This window comes from Equus quagga, chromosome 6, assembly GCF_021613505.1.
Source record: "Equus quagga isolate Etosha38 chromosome 6, UCLA_HA_Equagga_1.0, whole genome shotgun sequence".
Lineage (NCBI taxonomy): Eukaryota > Metazoa > Chordata > Mammalia > Perissodactyla > Equidae > Equus > Equus quagga.
The window spans coordinates 121,151,091-121,169,570 of NC_060272.1; the positions used below are offsets into that span (position 1 = coordinate 121,151,091).

Consider the following 18,480-nt stretch of genomic DNA (forward strand, 5'->3'; position numbering starts at 1 on the left):
GTTTCCTTTTGATGCTTTCGGAAAAGAATTATTTTCTTAATTTCCTTTTGGGATTGTTCATTGTAAGTGTACAGAAACACAATTGAGTTTTGTGTTTATTTTGTCTCCTGAAAGTTTGCTGAATTCATTCATTAGTTCTAACAGTGTGTGTGTGTGTGCGCGCGCGTGTGTGTGTAATCGTTTTAGTTTTCTACATATATGTCATCTAGAAATAGAGATAAATTTACTTCTTTTCCAATTTGGATCATTGTTTTTTCTTATCTAATTGTTCTGATCTTTAGTTCAAGCACCATGTTGAAAAGACATGGTAAGAGTGGCATACTTGTCTTGTTCCCATTCTTAGTGGAAAAAGTTTCAGTTTGTCACAGAGTACAAGGTTACTTGCGGGTTTTTCATATATGGTCTTTATTATGTTCAGGCAATTTCCTTCTATTCCTAGTTCCTTGAGTGTTTTTGTCATAAAAGAGTGCTGAAATTTGTCAAATGCTTTTTCCGTATCAATTCAGATGATTACGTAGTTTCTTCCCTTTCATTTTGTCAGTGCGGTATATTGATGGATTTTTGTATGCTGAAACACTTTTGCATTCCAAGAGTAAGTCCCACTGGGTCACGGTGTAAACTTCTTTTCATTTGCTGTTGAATTTGGTTTGCTAGTGTTTTGTTGTGGATTTTTCCATCAATTTTCTTTTCTTGTAGTATTTTTGTCTGGTTTTGATATCAGGGTAATGCTCACCTCATAAAATGCATTTGGAAGTGTTCTCTCTCTTTCAGTTTTTTGGAAGAGTTTGAGAAGGATTAGTGTTAATTGGTTAAATGTTTGGTAGAATTCTCCAGTGAAGCCATCTACTACTGGGCTTTCTTTGTTGAGAGTTTTTTGATTATTGATTCAATCTCCATTCTCATTATTGATCTCTTTAGATTTTTTATTTCTTCATGATTTAGTCTTGGTAGGTTGTATGTCTCAATTTATTGGTGTATAATTGTTCATAGTAATCTCTTATGATCCTTTGTATTTCTTAGTCTCAGTGGTAACATCTCCTCTTCTATTTCTGATTTTTTGTTATTTGAGTGTTCTGTTTTTCTTAGTTAATATCATTAAAGGTTTGTCAATTTTGTTCTTTTCAAAACACTAACTTTTAGTTTCATTGATCTTTTTCATTGTTTTACTGTTCTCTATTTCCTTTATCTCTGTTCTAGTATTTATTATTTACTTCCCTCTGCTAACTTTGAGTTTAGTTTCTTCTTTTTTTAGTTCTTAAGGTGTAAAGTTAGGTTGTTGATTTCAGACATTTCTTCGCTTTTTTAATGTAAGCTTTTACAGCTGTAAATTTCCCTCTTAGCACTACTTTCATTGCATCATGTAAGTTTTGGTATGTTCTGTTTTCATTTTCACTTGTCTTATGATATTTTGTAATTTTTTGTGTTCCTTCTTAGACTTTTATCATATTTTGACATGCATTTATTTTCTCTATGTTCCCATGCTTTGGGATACAAAATCAGACCATTTTTACTTTCTAGGAAAAGTGATATGAGAAAGAAAGATATCTGGTGCTGTAAACAGTATGTAGAAACATTTTATAGTCCACTTTCTTGATCATATTCACATCCATTTATTGACATTAATCTGAAGATGGAAATTAAGGGAATACAAGAGTAGCAGACCAAATTTGTACAGTAAAATACCCCATAAATAAGGATTATGCAGAAGTTCCCAATACAATCTCAAGTGAACAAAGAAAAAATGCTCATTGTCCGGTGTCTGATAGACTAAGAATAATAGTTTGGGAAAAACTGCCTTGTATCCTCAGCATGTGATGATAAGAATGAACCCAAAAACCAATAAAAATGCGTTGACTGGATAAATTACTAAAGCTTATTAAATTTTGAAACACACATTTTTTGTAAAGGTGACTTATTTGCATGAGAATGCAAATCCCTACGCTCATTTCAGAACTTAGAGCATTTAATTGTTCAGTGATATAAAGAGTTTAATTGAATCATGAAAAATAAAGAATAGTAAAATTTATTTGGCTATTTTAAAATAATTGATCCATTCCATAATCTCTGTCCTCAGATAGGCTGACTTCCCACCAGTCATCTAAATATTATCAAATGATTTGAGGCCCAGGTTTCTGAGTGGTGGAAAAATTATGTCACAACTATTTATAGTTCACACACATTCTGGGGATTTTGTCCATAATTGAAAAGGGCAGGAAAGCTGGAGGACTGATCATTTGAGGACATAGGTTACTGTTCCCCTGAGAAGCAATGTGGTAAATTGTCTGTTTGTTGTGAGCTGTGTGAATCAGGGAGAGCTTGAGTAGAGATATGAGGCTCTGTGTATGATACCAAGCTAGTTATTTGCATTTATGAAAAAGTAGAGGGCAAATTAGGAGATGAGGTCATACTTGGGATTTTAATACAGTGCTGGGCAAAGGCTGAAAATTGTGTTGCCCTGGCAGTTTGACTCCCCAGACTCATATGTGCCTTGAGAACACTAGACTCCTAGAAGTTTTAGTAATAAACTCAGTAGGAGTAGGAGTACTCTTATTGACACTTGATAAGAGTAGAGTGGAAATGTTAGCCTGGTCTACTATAATCCTAGGAATGTGGCTGTGATGAGCAAAACAGCTTGGTCATTCCTGAACACTTTCAAGTAGGAAGAGAAAAATCTAAGAGACCGCTTTAGTAAAGAGTATTTATCGAGTGATTACACTGGGCCTGATGCTGAGGAAAACACAATGAACAAGACAGAGTCCAGTTACTAATGAGGTGAATTGCCTAAGATGGTCTCATACCTACTGTCTTAGTCCACTTCGGGCTGCTATAACAAAATACCACAGACTGGGTGCTTAAAAACACAGAAATTTATGACTCACAGTTTTGGAGACTGGAAGTCCAAGATCATGGCTCCAGCATGGTCAGGTGAGGGCCCACTTCTGGGTTGCAGACTTCTCGTTGTGTCCTCACAACCTGGAAGGGTCTAGGGATCTCTCTGGAGCCTTTTTATAAGTGCAGTAATTCCATTCATGAGGGCTAGGCCCTCATGACTTAAGCACCTCCCAAAGGCCCCATTTCCTAACACCATCACATCAGCCATTAGGATTTCAAGATATGAATTTGGGGGGGACACAAACTATAGTACCCACCATTTAAAGAGTAGGAATCTAGAGGGCTGGGGCAACCTCACTTCCTATGCAAAACAAAAAGAGTTTTAAAGCAGAGCTCAGGATCAGAGCTGAAAGTTAATTTTTCACATGATATATAATCAATATTTGTGTGCTTCTGAATTAAAGACAAAGATGTTTCCTTTTCTGTTGTTTTTGTGTGTGTGTGAGGAAGATTCTCCCTGAGCTAATATCCATTGCCAATCCTCTTCTTTTTTTGCTTGAGGAAGATTAGCCCTGAGCTAAGATCTGTGTCAGTCTTCCTCTACTTTGTATGTGGGACGCCTCCAATGATGAGTGGATGAGGTCTGCACTCAGTTCTGAGCCCGTGAACCCCGGGCCACTGAAACAGAGGGTGTGGAACGTTAAACACTCTGCCACAGGTCAGCCTCCCAATGTTTTCCTTTTGTTTGAAAAAAACAGACTGGAATTGGAACCTCTGAAACTTCCTTAGGAAATTTGAATTTTAATGTGAAAATACAAAGAAAGATTCAAATTGATGATGTTTCCTAAATTGCCTATTCTCATTGGGGATGATATTGCTATAAAAGGTGGAAAATTAATTCTAAAGGGTAGAACAAATGTTAGATATTACAATGCTTCGTGGCACTCCAAAGCTCAACCCTATCCAACAAAGTCTTATTCCTTCATTTTTCTTGTTGGGTTTTCTTCTGTATCATATAAGAAGCATTGACATTGAGTTCATGGAATAGACGCAAAATGTATGCAAGATCAGTGCTGCAATATCTATGGTGAATGGATGGTTCACTGGCAGTCTCTCCCCCATCATTTGCTCCATCTCAAAGTCATGCTGTGAGAGGCTGCCTTCGCTTACTTATGAGCTGCCATTAGCTTTCTGTGGATGTTGCTTATGTTTGCTTCTGAGGGTGAGGTGGGGTTGAGAATTAAATGCAAATCGTCTATATTTTATTATTTAATCCATAAAGTTAAATAAACATTAGTACTTATATTGATGACAGAAAAGAAGCAATATTATCAGAGAGCTGGTGAAGTTAAAAATTATTTTCTGACATGAAGCAAAAGTGACAGTTATGTACATAAAAACACATGTTAAGAAAATATTGTTTTTAGCAGCTCTGAAAGATTTTAAGTATATCATTACTGGTATTGTGATTATGTATTTATGTAAAATTTGAATTTGAATATATAATTTGGTACACTACTATTTATATAAGTAAATATATTACATTAAAAATCCTGCAAACTTACCTATGAAGTTAAATTAAATGTCATTAGCATTCAAATTTAAATTTTAGCTTAAAATTCTAGGTTATTCTTAATCTTGCATTGAATAAGAAAAGTAAAGTTTGCACTTCTTTTTCTATGTATAAAGTAGAGATATATAGATATAATGCATATCTGTATGTACAGTATATCTGTGTTACTAAGTTTTCTTGAGTGCTTCAATCAGGAAAACACATAAGAAGACTCTGGGGGCAGGAGGCAATAAAGAAAAATACAAATGGTTGAGAAGCATTGCTCTAAATCATTGTAGAAAGTGCATAAAGGAAAGCAAAAACAGAAGTAGAAAGTAAGGGAAACGTTTAGAAAATGGAAACTCATGTGTGCCCTATTTAAGACACATGCACAAAGAAAGGTTTTCAGAGAACCCAGAGACAGGGTCACTCACCTCAGCCAGGCCAGCAGCATCTGCAAGATCCTCAATGGCTCTACCATTTTCCTTACTGATGGCCCTGGTGGTGCTCAGCTGCCACTCCAGCTGCTCTCTGGGATGTGACCTGCCTCACACCCATAGCCTGGGCAACACAAGGGTCTTGATGCTCCTGGGGCAAATGAGGAGAATCTCCCCCTTCTCCTGCCTGAAGGACAGAAATGACTTTGGATTCCCCCAGGAGGTGTTTGACGGCAACCAGTTCCGGAAGCCTCAAGCCATCTCTGTGGTCCATGAGATGATCCAGCAGATCTTCCACCTCTTCAGCACAGAGGGCTCGTCTGCTGCCTGGGATGAGAGCCTCCTAGACAAACTCTACACTGGACTTTATCAGCAGCTGACTGAGCTGGAAGCCTGTCTGAGCCAGGGGGTGGGGGTGGAAGAGACGCCCCTGATGAACGAGGACTCCCTGCTGGCTGTGAGGAGATACTTCCAAAGAATCGCTCTCTATCTGCAAGAGAAGAAATACAGCCCTTGTGCCTGGGAGATCGTCAGAGCAGAAATCATGAGATCCTTCTCTTCATCCACAAACTTGCAGCAGAGTTAAGGAGGAAGAAATGACACCTGGTTCAACATGGAAATGCTTTTCATTGACTGATAATATCACACTTCCACTTGCTCTGCCATGTCAAGGACTCAAGGATTTCTGCTGTAATCGTGATCTGAACTCAATCAAATTTGTCAAATGTTTTCAAGCGTATTAATGAATATTGTGTTTAACCCTGCGGACACTAGTCTGATACAGATGACCCGGCTGCTCTATTTATTTATTTAAATATTTATTTATTTAATTATTTATAAGATTTAAATTATTTTTGTTGCTATAACATTATGTGCACCTTTACATTGTAGTTTAATATAACAAAATGCTTTCTTTATATTTAGCCAATTTATTATTTTCTTTGTTCATTAAATCTTTACTGTAGAAAATATCTTCTATTTGTTTATTCTTTAAAAAAGAAACACCACACCTGAGTGTGCAAGCTGATTAAAGAATGGATGGCACTATTCATTTACCATCATTGTTATATTCAAGTTAGAAGTAAAAATAGACTTCCTCTAAGCCTGGTTGTATGTTGACCTCAGGATATGAGGTGAACCCAACAAATACAGTTCCTGCTTTCTTGTATGTTTGTTTTTTGCGGGAAAAGTAACCTAAAAACACTAACCAATTGATTGGTAATTGAATATTAGTTATTTTAAAATTAACACTAATTAATGTTAGAAATTATTATCAGTTAGGTTTAATGCTAAAATGGGAAGGGAAAAAATGGAATTCTCTCAGCACAAGCTGGATCGAGTCATGTCAGGTTGTAAGAACAAAAGTGGTAGATATTCTCTGTATTTTCCCGGTAGACATCTAAGTGCAAATGTTCGCAGGATAGTTGAGTTTACAATTTACAAGCAATTCCACAAACTGTAGAGTATACGAAGGAAAGTGGTCACCTGGGAAGAGAGTATATGGGAATGAGAAAGGACTTAAATTGGTTGCTAGGACCTTCAACCTTAAAAGTGAGGGAAGAACCACAAAGAAAACAGGTGGAATAGCCACGCGTTTTCAGAACGAGAGAGAATGGAGAGAAGACCATGTTTAAAGACTGAAACCGCTTAGAATACTCAATGTATTAATGAAAAATGTGGATGGAAACTGCCCAGCACACTGGGAAATAGATGGCATTGGTGACTTCAGAGACAGTTGATTTCGTGGAACTAGTCACCAGAACCACACTGGAATAGGGGGAAGGGTGAATAAGAAATGTTAATGACAATATATAGAAAATAGCTTTGAGAAGTTTGCCTTCTGAAGTGGAGGAGAAAAATAGGTCTGACCTATAATACAGCGTGGATTATTTTTTCTCTGCATCATTTTCCCTCTTTTGAAATATATTTGCCTCTGGATAGATTTCATGGAATCGATATATTGGCAAATCATATTAATATGTTTAATGTTTTATTTACTTTAAATCATGGCATATTTAGTTACTTATGATGGTCGTTTATCAATATTTTGATTAGTACTGTGTTGAAGGTCAGTAGGCTGCTCTGTTGATTGAAACCATCTACTACATGAGGAAACAGATGGAACTCACCTTAGTGTGAGTTTGTTTGGTGGAATTAATGAGCGGAAACCACACTGGACTAGTGGAGCGGGTGATAAGAGAAAAGAACTCCTGCTGTCATTTTTCTCACCTGGGGATTCACTTTATTTCTTCTGCCATATTCAGACTGACATTTGTTTTCTTTTTGCCCCAGTGCATCCAAATGCAAGGACAGCTTTCTAAGAAAGTTGAGTGGAGAAAGAAAAAATGATGTATTGAAAATGATGGAAAATAATGATACAGGCCCATTATCTTTCCATTTTTACTTCCCTGTTTTGATATTAACTTCAGGATGAAATAGAAAGTATCTCAGAAACAGCAAGAAAGTCCTTGCCCAGAAAAATACTAAATTAAAATGAACATAGAAAATTATGACGACTCTAAAAGTAATAAACCATTGGTGACCTCTGGGAGAGTTGATTTGGTAGAATTAATCACCAGAAACCACACTGGAACAGGAGGAAGGGTGAATAAGAGAAGTTAATGATGACATAGAAAATAGCTCTGAGAAGCTTGCCTTCTGAAGTGAAGGACATAATATATTTAAATACTCTTCTTGGTAAGCACTCACTGCTTCTGTCTGGGAAGTCATAATACTCTCCATCTTGGTCACACATAAGTCTCTTCAGCACTCACATTGCAACTATTGGTTGCAAAGAAAGAGAAGAGAAGAGGTTCTTCAGTCTGGGCTGGAGGTGAGAAATGGAGTTGTCCTTGGGAGTGAGGACAGCAGCCTGGCCAGAAGAGGTCTCCCATGGAATCAGTGAGGTCCTAAAGGAGGAAAGTCAGAGCCTATATGGCTGGAATCTGTGAGTTGATTTTTGTTTATTCTTAATGATTTTGAAATAAATCATTAATTAAATAAACTAGAGAAAGACTGAGAGAATTTATCATTAAAAGATCCCTGTGATAGTAGGTATTAGTGCTTTACTTTATATGAAAGAACAATCATCTGAAGGCCCTAATTTAAGGAAGTCTTAAAGAGGAATGCTATTGCTACATATGTGGTTACATCTAAAAAATAATTGCACAAACAATAATAATAATGTCTAATTCTTAGGAACTAAAACATGGTAGAACTAAAATACTGTGATCATAATTAAAGTATCTTTAGATTTTTCCATAGATGAGTAAAGATGTTGATTTTTCCTTTGAGCTTTTTGAAATGTCTGTTGAAAGCTATGGATTGTTAAATAACTAGGTAAAAAGAAGAGATTTAAAGCACATAAAAGAGGGGAAAGCTTAATAAATCAGAAAATATAAGTATAAAACATGTAATATGATAGAAGTAAACCTAAATATATCAGCAATCACTATAAGTGGTCTAAATTTTATGGTTGGAGAAATAGATTTTGGGGATACCTCAAAAACAATTTTCAGTACTTCCACTACTGATCATGATATAGTTACAGAGACTAGTTTTACCTCTATCTTAAACAACAACAAAAAGAAGAAAATATATGGAACAATACTTTTCAGACAAAGGGTAATGTAGGACAGGACAGTAATCCCTGACAAAGGGAAACGAATGAGGTGAGCTCTATAATTGTTCCAATTTACCTGCTGGAGAGAAATCATAGGCTGTGCAGGGAATGGTATCCCCATAAGCTGTGTTGAGTTGTTCTTCTTAAACTCACAAGAAAATTCAAGAGTTAAAAATAAATAGGCTTCCAGAGGTCTGCAGTTAATGGATTAATAAAGTTATTTTTACTATATTTCATTGAGGAAATCACTCATGAAATCTTAGACTTTTTTTCAATTGGCAGAAAAATCTACTCCCTTCTAACTAATTAATAGGGATTTTGTCTATTTTTCTTTAGAATTTAAAGTCAGTTCAATGGGCTCATACCACACTCCTTTGCCATACAAAACAATAGACAGCAATCCTTTGGCATTTTAAGTGGAATTCAGCATCCTTTGTCATCTCATTCTCCTTGTAACCTCGGGCCCTCCAGAACCAGTTAAACCGACCCCATGTCTTATCAACAGAGTGATTAAGAATTGCCTTTTGGAAAATAGGCAAGGTCATGTTACCAGAGCATGGGCAAAAGAAGAAGTCTAGATATGAAATGACTGTAGAGCCAAAGATCCTCCTCCCCATGGAAGCCCAGAATCAGGACAGGACCAGAACTTGAAAGTAGGACTCTTACAAGAAGCAAGAGGTCCCTTATTCAGGAAGATCTGATGTTAAAATTCCTTCTCCACCTCATCACAGATGTTTAGAACCCTGCCATAAATGACAGCTTGTTCTCACTAATCTCTTAAATTGCACCCAAAATCCTGAATTGGGGCGACAGGTCTGAGGGCACAGGGCCCCTGTTCTCCCTGCAGGTCAATCTCTCAGAATAAAGCTGATCTCTTTTCCCAAAGGCTGATGCTGTAATTAATTGGCTTGTTTAAGTGCATCAGGCAAGTGAACCCCAATTTTTTGTGGTAACAAACCATGAAAGGACAAGATCCTTTGACTACCTGTCCAAGGCTCTGGAACCCCTGGCAGGGTGTGGGGTCTTTTCACTGAGGCTAAGTGGCTGCTTAGAGGAGTTTTTCTAGAGACTCAGCTGACTGGATTCCTGTTTCTGTGCTGCAGAGCCCCAGGCCTCAAGGCATTTTTTCCTTCCTTTGGGAGAAGAAACAGCTTCTGGATCAAGCTGTCACTTGGATCTGGGTGAGTAACCTTAAGAAAGTAACTGTCCCTTCCCTCATCTTTCTAGTTTGATTTCCTGGAAATACAGGTTTAGCTTGTATTCTGAGGAATCTTTGTGAGCTGAGACCCCAACCTGGGGCCTGAAACACCCAAGATAATTAGAGGCAGGATAAAAGTTTCACTCATTAAGTTGCTACTCTATCTGGGAAAGTCCTGGCACTGGCTAAGAGTTATCCCTGGAAGTCTGGTTTGGGGTAGCTCCTGGCACTGGTTCAGAGCTACTTCTGGAAAACTAGCTAGTATTCTAGTCTATGTTATATGTAGAACTGTAGCGTGTGCTAATGTTTGTCTGAATTGAGTTGGCTCTTTTGGGGACTGAGTTTCCCAGTACCTATAACAAACTCTCTTTAGAAATTATCTTGTTTGTTTTGGCCACCTTGGGGAAAGTCCCCTAAAATGGGGATAACTGTAATCAGCTGGCAAGATAACCCATGATAATTTAAAATTACAGTGGCTGCTTTGTGTTCATTTTGAGCTTTTGAACCAAGAAACAAAGAAATTTTTTAAGAGTCAAGGGCTCCACCTTTTAACCTAAAGTTTCCAGAAGCTGCAAATGTTTACAAAGAGCTGCAGCATCTAACTAAGCTTGTTTTGTGTCCTGCAGGCTTGGCTTGATAATCGTCAGGTGTGAGGGGTCCCAAAACTATGGTCGGACAAAAATGTGGTTGCACTCCGTTTTGTGGTCAGCAATGGTCAGAAATGTGGGCTACACTTCTTTTTGTGGCTAAGGGCCCTACCAAACTGCCGTTGGCCTCAGGGGAATTATATTGGCCGTTGGAAAGAAGCCTTGGCTTGGCCTTCATTGGGAGGGTTTTGGCTTCAGGGACACCCCAAATTTTTGTGATCTGATTCTAGCTGCAGCATAAATATACTTTTGCCTGGCAGTGTCTAAATTCTGAAACAATGGGAAAATGCTAATTTGATCCCAACCTGTAGCCCCTTGTGCTTCATTCTCCCAAATTGGGTGACTTTCAGCTACAAGTACTTAGTACGAACAACTGAGTACTCTTTGGTTTATTGATCTTTCTCCTCCCAGAGAAGGTCACTATCTTCCCTTGTCTCTGTCTCTGTGCCATTTGTCATAAAAAGGAAAACACCATGGGGCAAGACACAGGCATCTCCATAAGCCTGTTGTCTGTGCAGGCTGCAGTAAACTTTGCTGTAGAGCCTGCCTATGGAGTATGTGCTTAAGGTAGAAACTGTTGCTAAGTGGCATCCTGGAAGCCAAAAACGGCCACAAAATTGGTGGGCACAGGTTGACCAGTTAAGAGCCATTAGGGCACCTGCCACCTCAAGACGACTCTTGTAATAGGACAAGTTGGTCACAGAAGGGGATAGATGATGACAGGGTCCCCCACCACCCTTAAGAAAACATCCATGCAACATGGTACTCTGTAAAGCACACACAAATCCCTAACCCCATGGCAGCTCTCTCCTACATAGTAGTCTGGCTCCAAGAGACCCAAAGTCTAGATAAAGCTGTTAATGTTCATATAAGATGAAGTTTTCTTTGTTTTGTCTTGTTCTATGTCTTGAGAGCTGGTTTTGTGACCTCTTTGGTCTCTACCATCCAGAGGATGCATGTTCCGGCATGCATCTTGGCAGCCAGTCAAGTAGACTGGAGTTCTGAGATGTACTCTCTGGCTGGCTGTATCCATTCTCAGGAGAGTTTGCCATGAGGGGTCCCAGTCCATCTGGGGCTTTGTTTCTCAACCTTCATTGCTTTTTAGTGCACTACAGCCTGTGCAGCAGAAACCTTTGTTTTCTGGAACTATTTTTGGAAGTGAACTTTCTAGATCTTGTGAGGGCAGCTTCTTTTGCACTGTCTTTTGGGGAGGGCTCTTGCATCCATGGTTAAGCTATAAATGCTTATTGGTTTGAGTTGCTATTAAGATCCTACTTGCCAATGGTCAGAGGATGGGACGTTAAATTGGAAAAACTTCTAAATTGAAAAAATGTAGCTGAAAGGCTGGGTTAAACTCTTTCCAGTTTTGGGGGGAAACTGGCAACAATCACCTTTGTCTTGCAAATCCCTACAGAGCCAGATGCATGGCTCTAGACGTTGGTTCAAAGTTCACTTGTCTTTTTCCAATCCCAAAGCCTCACCTGTTCCTCTCAAAATGCTTGGACATATTGGGATGTTAGAAACTAAGACAAATATGCCCCAGAAGCTCTACCTTGGAGAAAATTTGAGTGGTTTCTCTGTGTCTTTGTGATGTATTTGGACGGGTAGATCGACCTGGAAAGTCATTTGAGTTACAACCCAATTTATGAGACATTAAGAGCAACTGTCCTTAAAAAAAATCCTCAAAAGACTGGAAATGCAGCTAGGTAGTTCAGATTCCACCCACTTCCCTTGTCTTTAAGAGCTTGCAAACCCTCAGGGGACTGTCTAGCCCATCACTAATTCCTAGGACTGAAGAAGAAAAAATGAAAAAGGCAAGAAAAATGGCTATAAGAATGCCCTTGCCAAAAATCTAGCATCTTAAGAGACTTCTCAACAACTATTAGTAAAAAGGCTTAAAACAAAATTTGAATTCACAACCAGGGAGCCTTGTATTCATGGCATTAACTTTAATACAATAGCTATGGAGTCGCTGTGTATGTGTGTCTATATATATTTATGTGTGTATGATACCATACTTCCAGATGGTATAATTTCTAAAGAGCTCTATTCAATTGGCTTAAAGTAAGTTCTTATATAAATTATTTCTAAGTGTAATGGCAATTAACCAAAATTTCTTTCAAGTTAACACGATATAAATTAATCTTTGGTAAATGAAAGCTTATTTAAGATTGTTGGCTTGATTGAAATAGGCATCCTCAAAGTTACCAGCATTGGATATGATGCAGACATGTAGTCTGGGTTTACTAGTCAAATAAGATTATGTTATCCCTGTTACAAATTTGTCAGAAAAATAATAGCTTAGAATGATTACTGATTTTGTCTGATGTCTCAAAGTCTTTATAGGCAATCTAAATAATTATTGGAAACAGGTAAACTAAATAAACGGAAAAAAGGTAAAAGTTTTGGGGGAAACTTTTTAACAATGATTGTTATGACATATGTCCTTAAAACAACTTAAAATGATGGCTAACTTCCTTAGCGTCACATAAAGTTTTTGTGAGTAATCAAAATATGATTGTTACAAACATGGTCTAGATGCAAGTGAAATAAGAGTTTATAGATAAGCTTTTAGCAATAATTATAGCTTATGACATGTGTTCTTAAAATAGCTTCCAAAACCTTTTTGGTAACTTGAAACTTTCAAGTTTTGCTATGTTAAATTAAATGATAAAAATTTATTGAGTATCTAGACCATTTCCAAATAAGGTAAAATATTAGATGTTAATTATTAATATAGGTTTAGCTACTTTCGGCTTCTTATTACAGAGAAATTAAAATATGTTTGGGTCTACTAGTAAATATGTATTGTATTTTATTAAAAGACTGTACTATGAAGTAACATGATTCTAGAAATTATGAAAAGTGTTTATAAACTTGCCAAGCCACAGAATGCTAACATAAAAGAGAGCTCATGATTGCTTACTTCTTGAAATTAAGGTCTGTATGGGTTAGGAATTTCAATTGCTATGTGTAATTAAAACTGCTGAAAATTAGTAAGGAAAACAACTTTGTATTCAAGGAAAGTAAGACGTATGTTTTCAGTAAAGAAGATCTAAAAATGGAAATATTTGTTTGTTTTGTTAAGAAAGATAAATTTGTCCTAAAGTACTAGGAGGTAAGAAAGAAGGCAAGGGACAAATTCTGAATGTAAAAAAAGAAAGTTATAGAACATTGTGGAGGAGGAACCCTGAGGAAGGAATTGTGCATGGTCAAGTTGGCTAAGATTGTAATGAATTTAATTAAGTAAATAAGTTTAAATATCAAAAGTAAACTGGTGCAAAATTAGAATTTGGTGGTTTTCTTTCTTAAAAAGATAATTTTCTTGGGGCCATCCTCATGGCATAGTGGTTACATACACACATTCTGCTTTGGCAGCCTGGGGTTCGTGGGTTCAGATCCTGGGCACAGACCTACACATGGTTCACTAACCCATGCTGTGGCAGCATCCCACATACAAAATAGAGAAAGATGGGCACAGATGTTAGCTCAGTGACAATCTTCTTCAAGCTAAAAGAGGAAGATTGGCAACAGATCTTAGCTCAGGGCCAATCATCTTCACACAAACAAAAACAAGATAATTTTCTTGAACTTTTAGTCTGCTCTTGATAAAGAGATTATGAAAGGATTTTTTCTTTGAGTAGCCTACCATAAGGGTAGGTATTTTATGTTTCATCAAAATAAATTTCCTGTATGATTTTCATGAGGTCTTTAATCACAGGTGTTAAGGTTTTTCTTACAGCTACTTAATTTTCTGCATTGGCCTGAAAATCTTTAATTGTCACCATGGTAAATTAGATAACTAAATATTGTTTCTTAGGGACCTATGATATAATGTTGGTAAATGTTATTGATATAAGTGTTTTAAAAAATTATATAACATTCCTAAAATTCTGATCTGTCCTGGTTGTCAGCTATAATTCTAGTTATTGTCTTGAAGTGTTGTATGTTACAGAAATAGCCAAATTTCTTTGTCAATTGCCCTTTTGAGTCTTTTGTCATTTGCAGATTTTTATGTTTCATCTTCAGAGAGATTCATGCCAAGGACTCTTACACTTGCTCTAGAATACAGATTTCTGATAAAATTTCAGATCATAAAACTGAACTGGGTAAGAAATTACAGTACTCTAAAGGAGAAACTGTTAACAGAAGATTAAGACTAAGAATCGGTTACACAAGACTGAATGAACTGATGAGGATGATTATAATTTTTATGATTCTTCATCTGAGATATTGCTGATTTTTTTGGTGTTTTATCTTTTCCAGATTTAAGGAAAGCTTTTTCTCCTTTTTCTTAAGTTAACTATGACTTAAAGCAATTTGGTAAATTATACCTTTGTAAGCAGAACTGAACTGTTTATCTTTTTTTTCCCTAAATGACTCCTCCAGAATTTAGAAGCTCTTATTGAGTACTGTTTTGATGGAAATACAGCTATTTGCATAAGTTCAATAAAAACCTGTTCTCCTTATAACAGGACATAATTGGAAACATTGGCTATATTACCAAAGCTTTGACTGGAATGCCATATTTGAAAGAAAAATGCAGACTCAGATATGACAAGACAGCTTTTGAGGAACAAAGGTTGACTTTATGGAATAAAGCTACCTGGAAATATTGGCCTGGTACCTTGCTTACAGGGTTCCCAGAAACCTTACCACTCGCCTAAGGCAGGTTACGTCCCTGGTAGGTACAAGGACCCTCAGGATATTCTGGGGAACCTTAAGAGTAGAGAGGGATCCACCCAAATCTATAGGTATTGCAGGTGGGGTCTGATGACAAGTCCCTGGTCTGGCTTTCCTGGCCTCAAGAGGCCTTTAAAGTTCAATCTAAGATTCCTTATAAAAAGTTCCAGTAAAGCAGATTTGAAAGAGCCTATATAATCAATTGCTATTCTTGCTATACTTATGTAAACAATTGGGTTAAGCTTATTGAAACCAGACTTATTTTGAAAACCAATGAGTCTTACTGTGGCTATCTTTGGTTAAAATGAGGATGATTTTAGAGGGAAAAATTATTTTATTTATTTTTTTATTTTATTTTTTTTTTTAAGATTTTATTTTTTCCTTTTTCTCCCCAAAGCCCCCCAGTACATAGTTGTGTATTCTTCGTTGTGGGTTCCTCTAGTTGTGGCATGTGGGACGCTGCCTCAGTGTGGTCTGACGAGCAGTGCCATGTCCGTGCCCAGGATTCGAACCGACGAAACACTGGGCCGCCTGCAGCGGAGCGTGCGAACTTAACCACTCGGCCACAGGGCCAGCCCCGGGAAAAATTATTTTTTAATAAAAACTACAGTATACATTCATGGATATTAGATTCTAGTTCTATTAATTGTCTTTGAGGTTTTGTTTTCTACCTGTAAACTGGACCAGATGCTGAATTCTTCTAGTCTCCTGAAATATCTGGCTACAAATCTCCAAACTAATGTTTTCAATTTTTCCATCATTTTCATTTGGAATCATTGAGAACTGAAACTCACCTTTCTCCAGAAGCCCTGCAAACTGAAGCTGGACAACTTGCTATAAACTTAAGATGCATGTCTGTTGTTGTGTAACCCTTTCAGAAAGATACCTGAACACCCAATGACATCATCAGAGATGTTTAAAATTGCAAAAGATACTTCGACTCTGACATCTAGAAATCCATTGACTGGCTGCGCCTTTGGCTCAGAAACTTGTCTATAATTTGCTCCAACCATTAGCCTTGCTTTTCTTTTTGTTTCTCTAAATGCTTCTTATTAAATACCTGGTTATTTGCTTACACAATGTAGGTCTAACTGTGGGAGCCCATCTGCCTCACCATCTTACTAAGAGGCTACTTTAATGAGATGGAACAACATACACTCCTTATCAGCAGGAAGAAGGTAGAGCACTCATCTCCCTATATCCCTGAAGATTGAGGAATGAAAAACAAAAAGGGGAGATTTGTAACCACAGACCCTCAGGGTCAGTTCAACTGACCCTATCTCTCATCAACAGAGTGGTTAAGAACTGCTTTATGGAAAATCTGCAAAGTCACATATCCAGGACATGGACAAAAGAAGAAATCTTAACCTGAAATGACTGTGGAACTAAAGATACTCCTTCCCACAGAACCCAAGGACTGGGACATGACCAGAATTTGAAAGTCAGACTCCTATCAGAAGCAAGGGATCCCTCACTCAAGAAGATCCAGTGTTAAAATTCCTTTGCCACCTCATCATATAGGTGACTTTGTGGCCACAAAACAACTGTTGAACCCTGTCACAAATGTTTAAAAGCTTACCATAAATGTTTGAAGGCCACCAATCAAAACCTGTCCCACTAGCATTTCTGTGTGCCAGCCTGTTCTCCCTAACCTCTTAAATTTTGCCCCAAATCCTGAATTGGGGAGACATATCTGAGGGCACATGCCCCCTGTTCTCTTTACAGGTCAATCTCACAGAATAAAGCTGATCTTTTTTCCCAAAGGCTGATTCCATAATCAATAGCTTGTTTATGTGCACCAAGCAGAGACCCAAAATTTTGTGCAGTAACATCCTCAATGATTTCATGCCATGGCCACTCATTGGTTCATAAATCCCATGTGCATTTCTATCCTTCACTCCCTCTAATGGTGTCTTCCAGACAAGTCATTATACTGACTCTCCCTAATGTTTGTGCTTGGATCTTGGGTGCATTTCAATAGTTCATCCCTTCAGATTTATATTTCTCTCCAGTTGTGTGAGTGTAATCCAAATAGGGCTGTTGGGAAGATTGAGTTAATATTCTAAAGAATTTAGAATAGTGGCTAGTCCATAATAAGTACACATAAAATTCAGTTATTATTTTTCATATCACGATTACTATTATCCAGATTAAGATCAGAACCTTTTGAAATCACCTAATTCCCTTTCTTATAACTCTAGATTTCTCAAGGCAATCTCTCCATTGTCTGAGTAGATTTATCAACTAGGTAGACAGCTCAGGCAAGGGCTGATACCCGCTATCTTGCCAGAGAGGGTTAGTGTTATAGCAAGTGGTGTTGTCTGCGAGCTGGTTGATGAGGCTTCTTCCTTCTCTCCTCAGAGGTGCTCACACATGGATTAAATGAAAGAAAAATCAGATGGCTGGTGTTGCAAAATTTAAGACAGGCCATTGACTCAGGAGTTGGTCTTGGAGCTTCTAGCAGAAGCAGCCATTGTCCTGTCTTTGAGTTATTCAACACTGGCCTTCTTTCTTCCCCTCTGTCTTACCCTGGTGCCCAACTTTGCAGCAGTGAATTTTGCTAACTTAGAATATATCATTTTGTTAGGAGAAAATCACTTCCCTTTTTTGACTTTCACAACATTCAGACTTACATTTGTTTTCTTTTTGCCACAAAACAACAGCTGAATTTTACTTTCTATGAAAGCTGACATGAGAAACAAAAAATCTGAAGTCCTGAAAATGATAGAGATTGCAGCCTCTTTGCCTTTCTTTTACTTACTTTGTTGTTCTCACTTCATCATGAATTAGAATGTAATGCAGGAGCAGAAAGACAAATCTTGCCCATTGATTCACTGAGTGAAAAGAAGGTACAAAAATTTTAAATAAAAAATCTTCAAGTAAAGAAAAGAAGGACATTTCTCTCTGACTTAGTAGCTTTGGTCACTGCCCTGCATTCTCAGAGGGAGATAGAGACAGAGGAACAAAGAAGCCCACTGGAATCCACTGAGTGATAAAAAAGCAAAGATCATTACTTTCTGTAACATAAGCTTCTAATGAGAGACATCACAATCATTGAATCCCCTGTGCGCAGCTTGGAAAACTCAAGATTAACAAGTGTTCAATAGTTTAAGTAAAAGAGTTGAATAGTAACATCTGTACTTGGCAACATAAAAATTATGTGCCTACTAAAGGTGAAATGATTGCAATTGGGGAATTCCTCCACCTTCTTAGACAAAACAAATGTTTGCTGTCACTACCGAAGGGCTGTTGACACTTTTGAGACCTGGGGACTCAGGTCAGGAGAGCAGGAGGTCATCACTGAGAACTGGGGTCCTTCACTCAAATAGTCTAGGAGCAATGAGAAGGTCCTGAAGGATAAATTATTTTGCCAACACAGAAACAGGCCCCTCCACAGAAAAGAAATGTTGAAGTCCTCAGGATGTGGTCAGCCTGCCCTCAGGGTGTGAGTCCAAGAAAGTTCAGGAAGAGGCCTCTGTCACTCTGGAGGAGAAGGTGGTCCTAGATGT

The 18,480-nt window shown here is 37.7% G+C and overlaps 1 protein-coding gene across 1 annotated transcript; it reads left to right on the top strand.

The window, feature by feature from the left end:
- Nucleotides 1–4,852: 4,852 nt before the first annotated feature.
- Nucleotides 4,853–12,097, top strand: LOC124241264 (interferon alpha-2-like). Its single transcript, XM_046664909.1, has 2 exons — nucleotides 4,853–5,402; nucleotides 12,078–12,097. Exons 1-2 carry the CDS (start codon nucleotides 4,853–4,855, stop codon nucleotides 12,095–12,097), a joined length of 570 nt encoding a protein of 189 aa, XP_046520865.1.
- The last annotated feature ends 6,383 nt before the right edge of the window (nucleotides 12,098–18,480 follow it).

Excerpts from the sequence above, each read along its gene's own strand:
- LOC124241264 (XM_046664909.1), top strand. The coding sequence starts at position 4,853 with ATGGCTCTACCATTTTCCTTACTGATGGCCCTGGTGGTGCTCAGCTGC. Across the intron at positions 5,403-12,077 it reads ATCCACAAACTTGCAGCAGA|GACTGAAGAAGAAAAAATGA; the intron begins GTTAAGGAGGAA and ends ACTAATTCCTAG.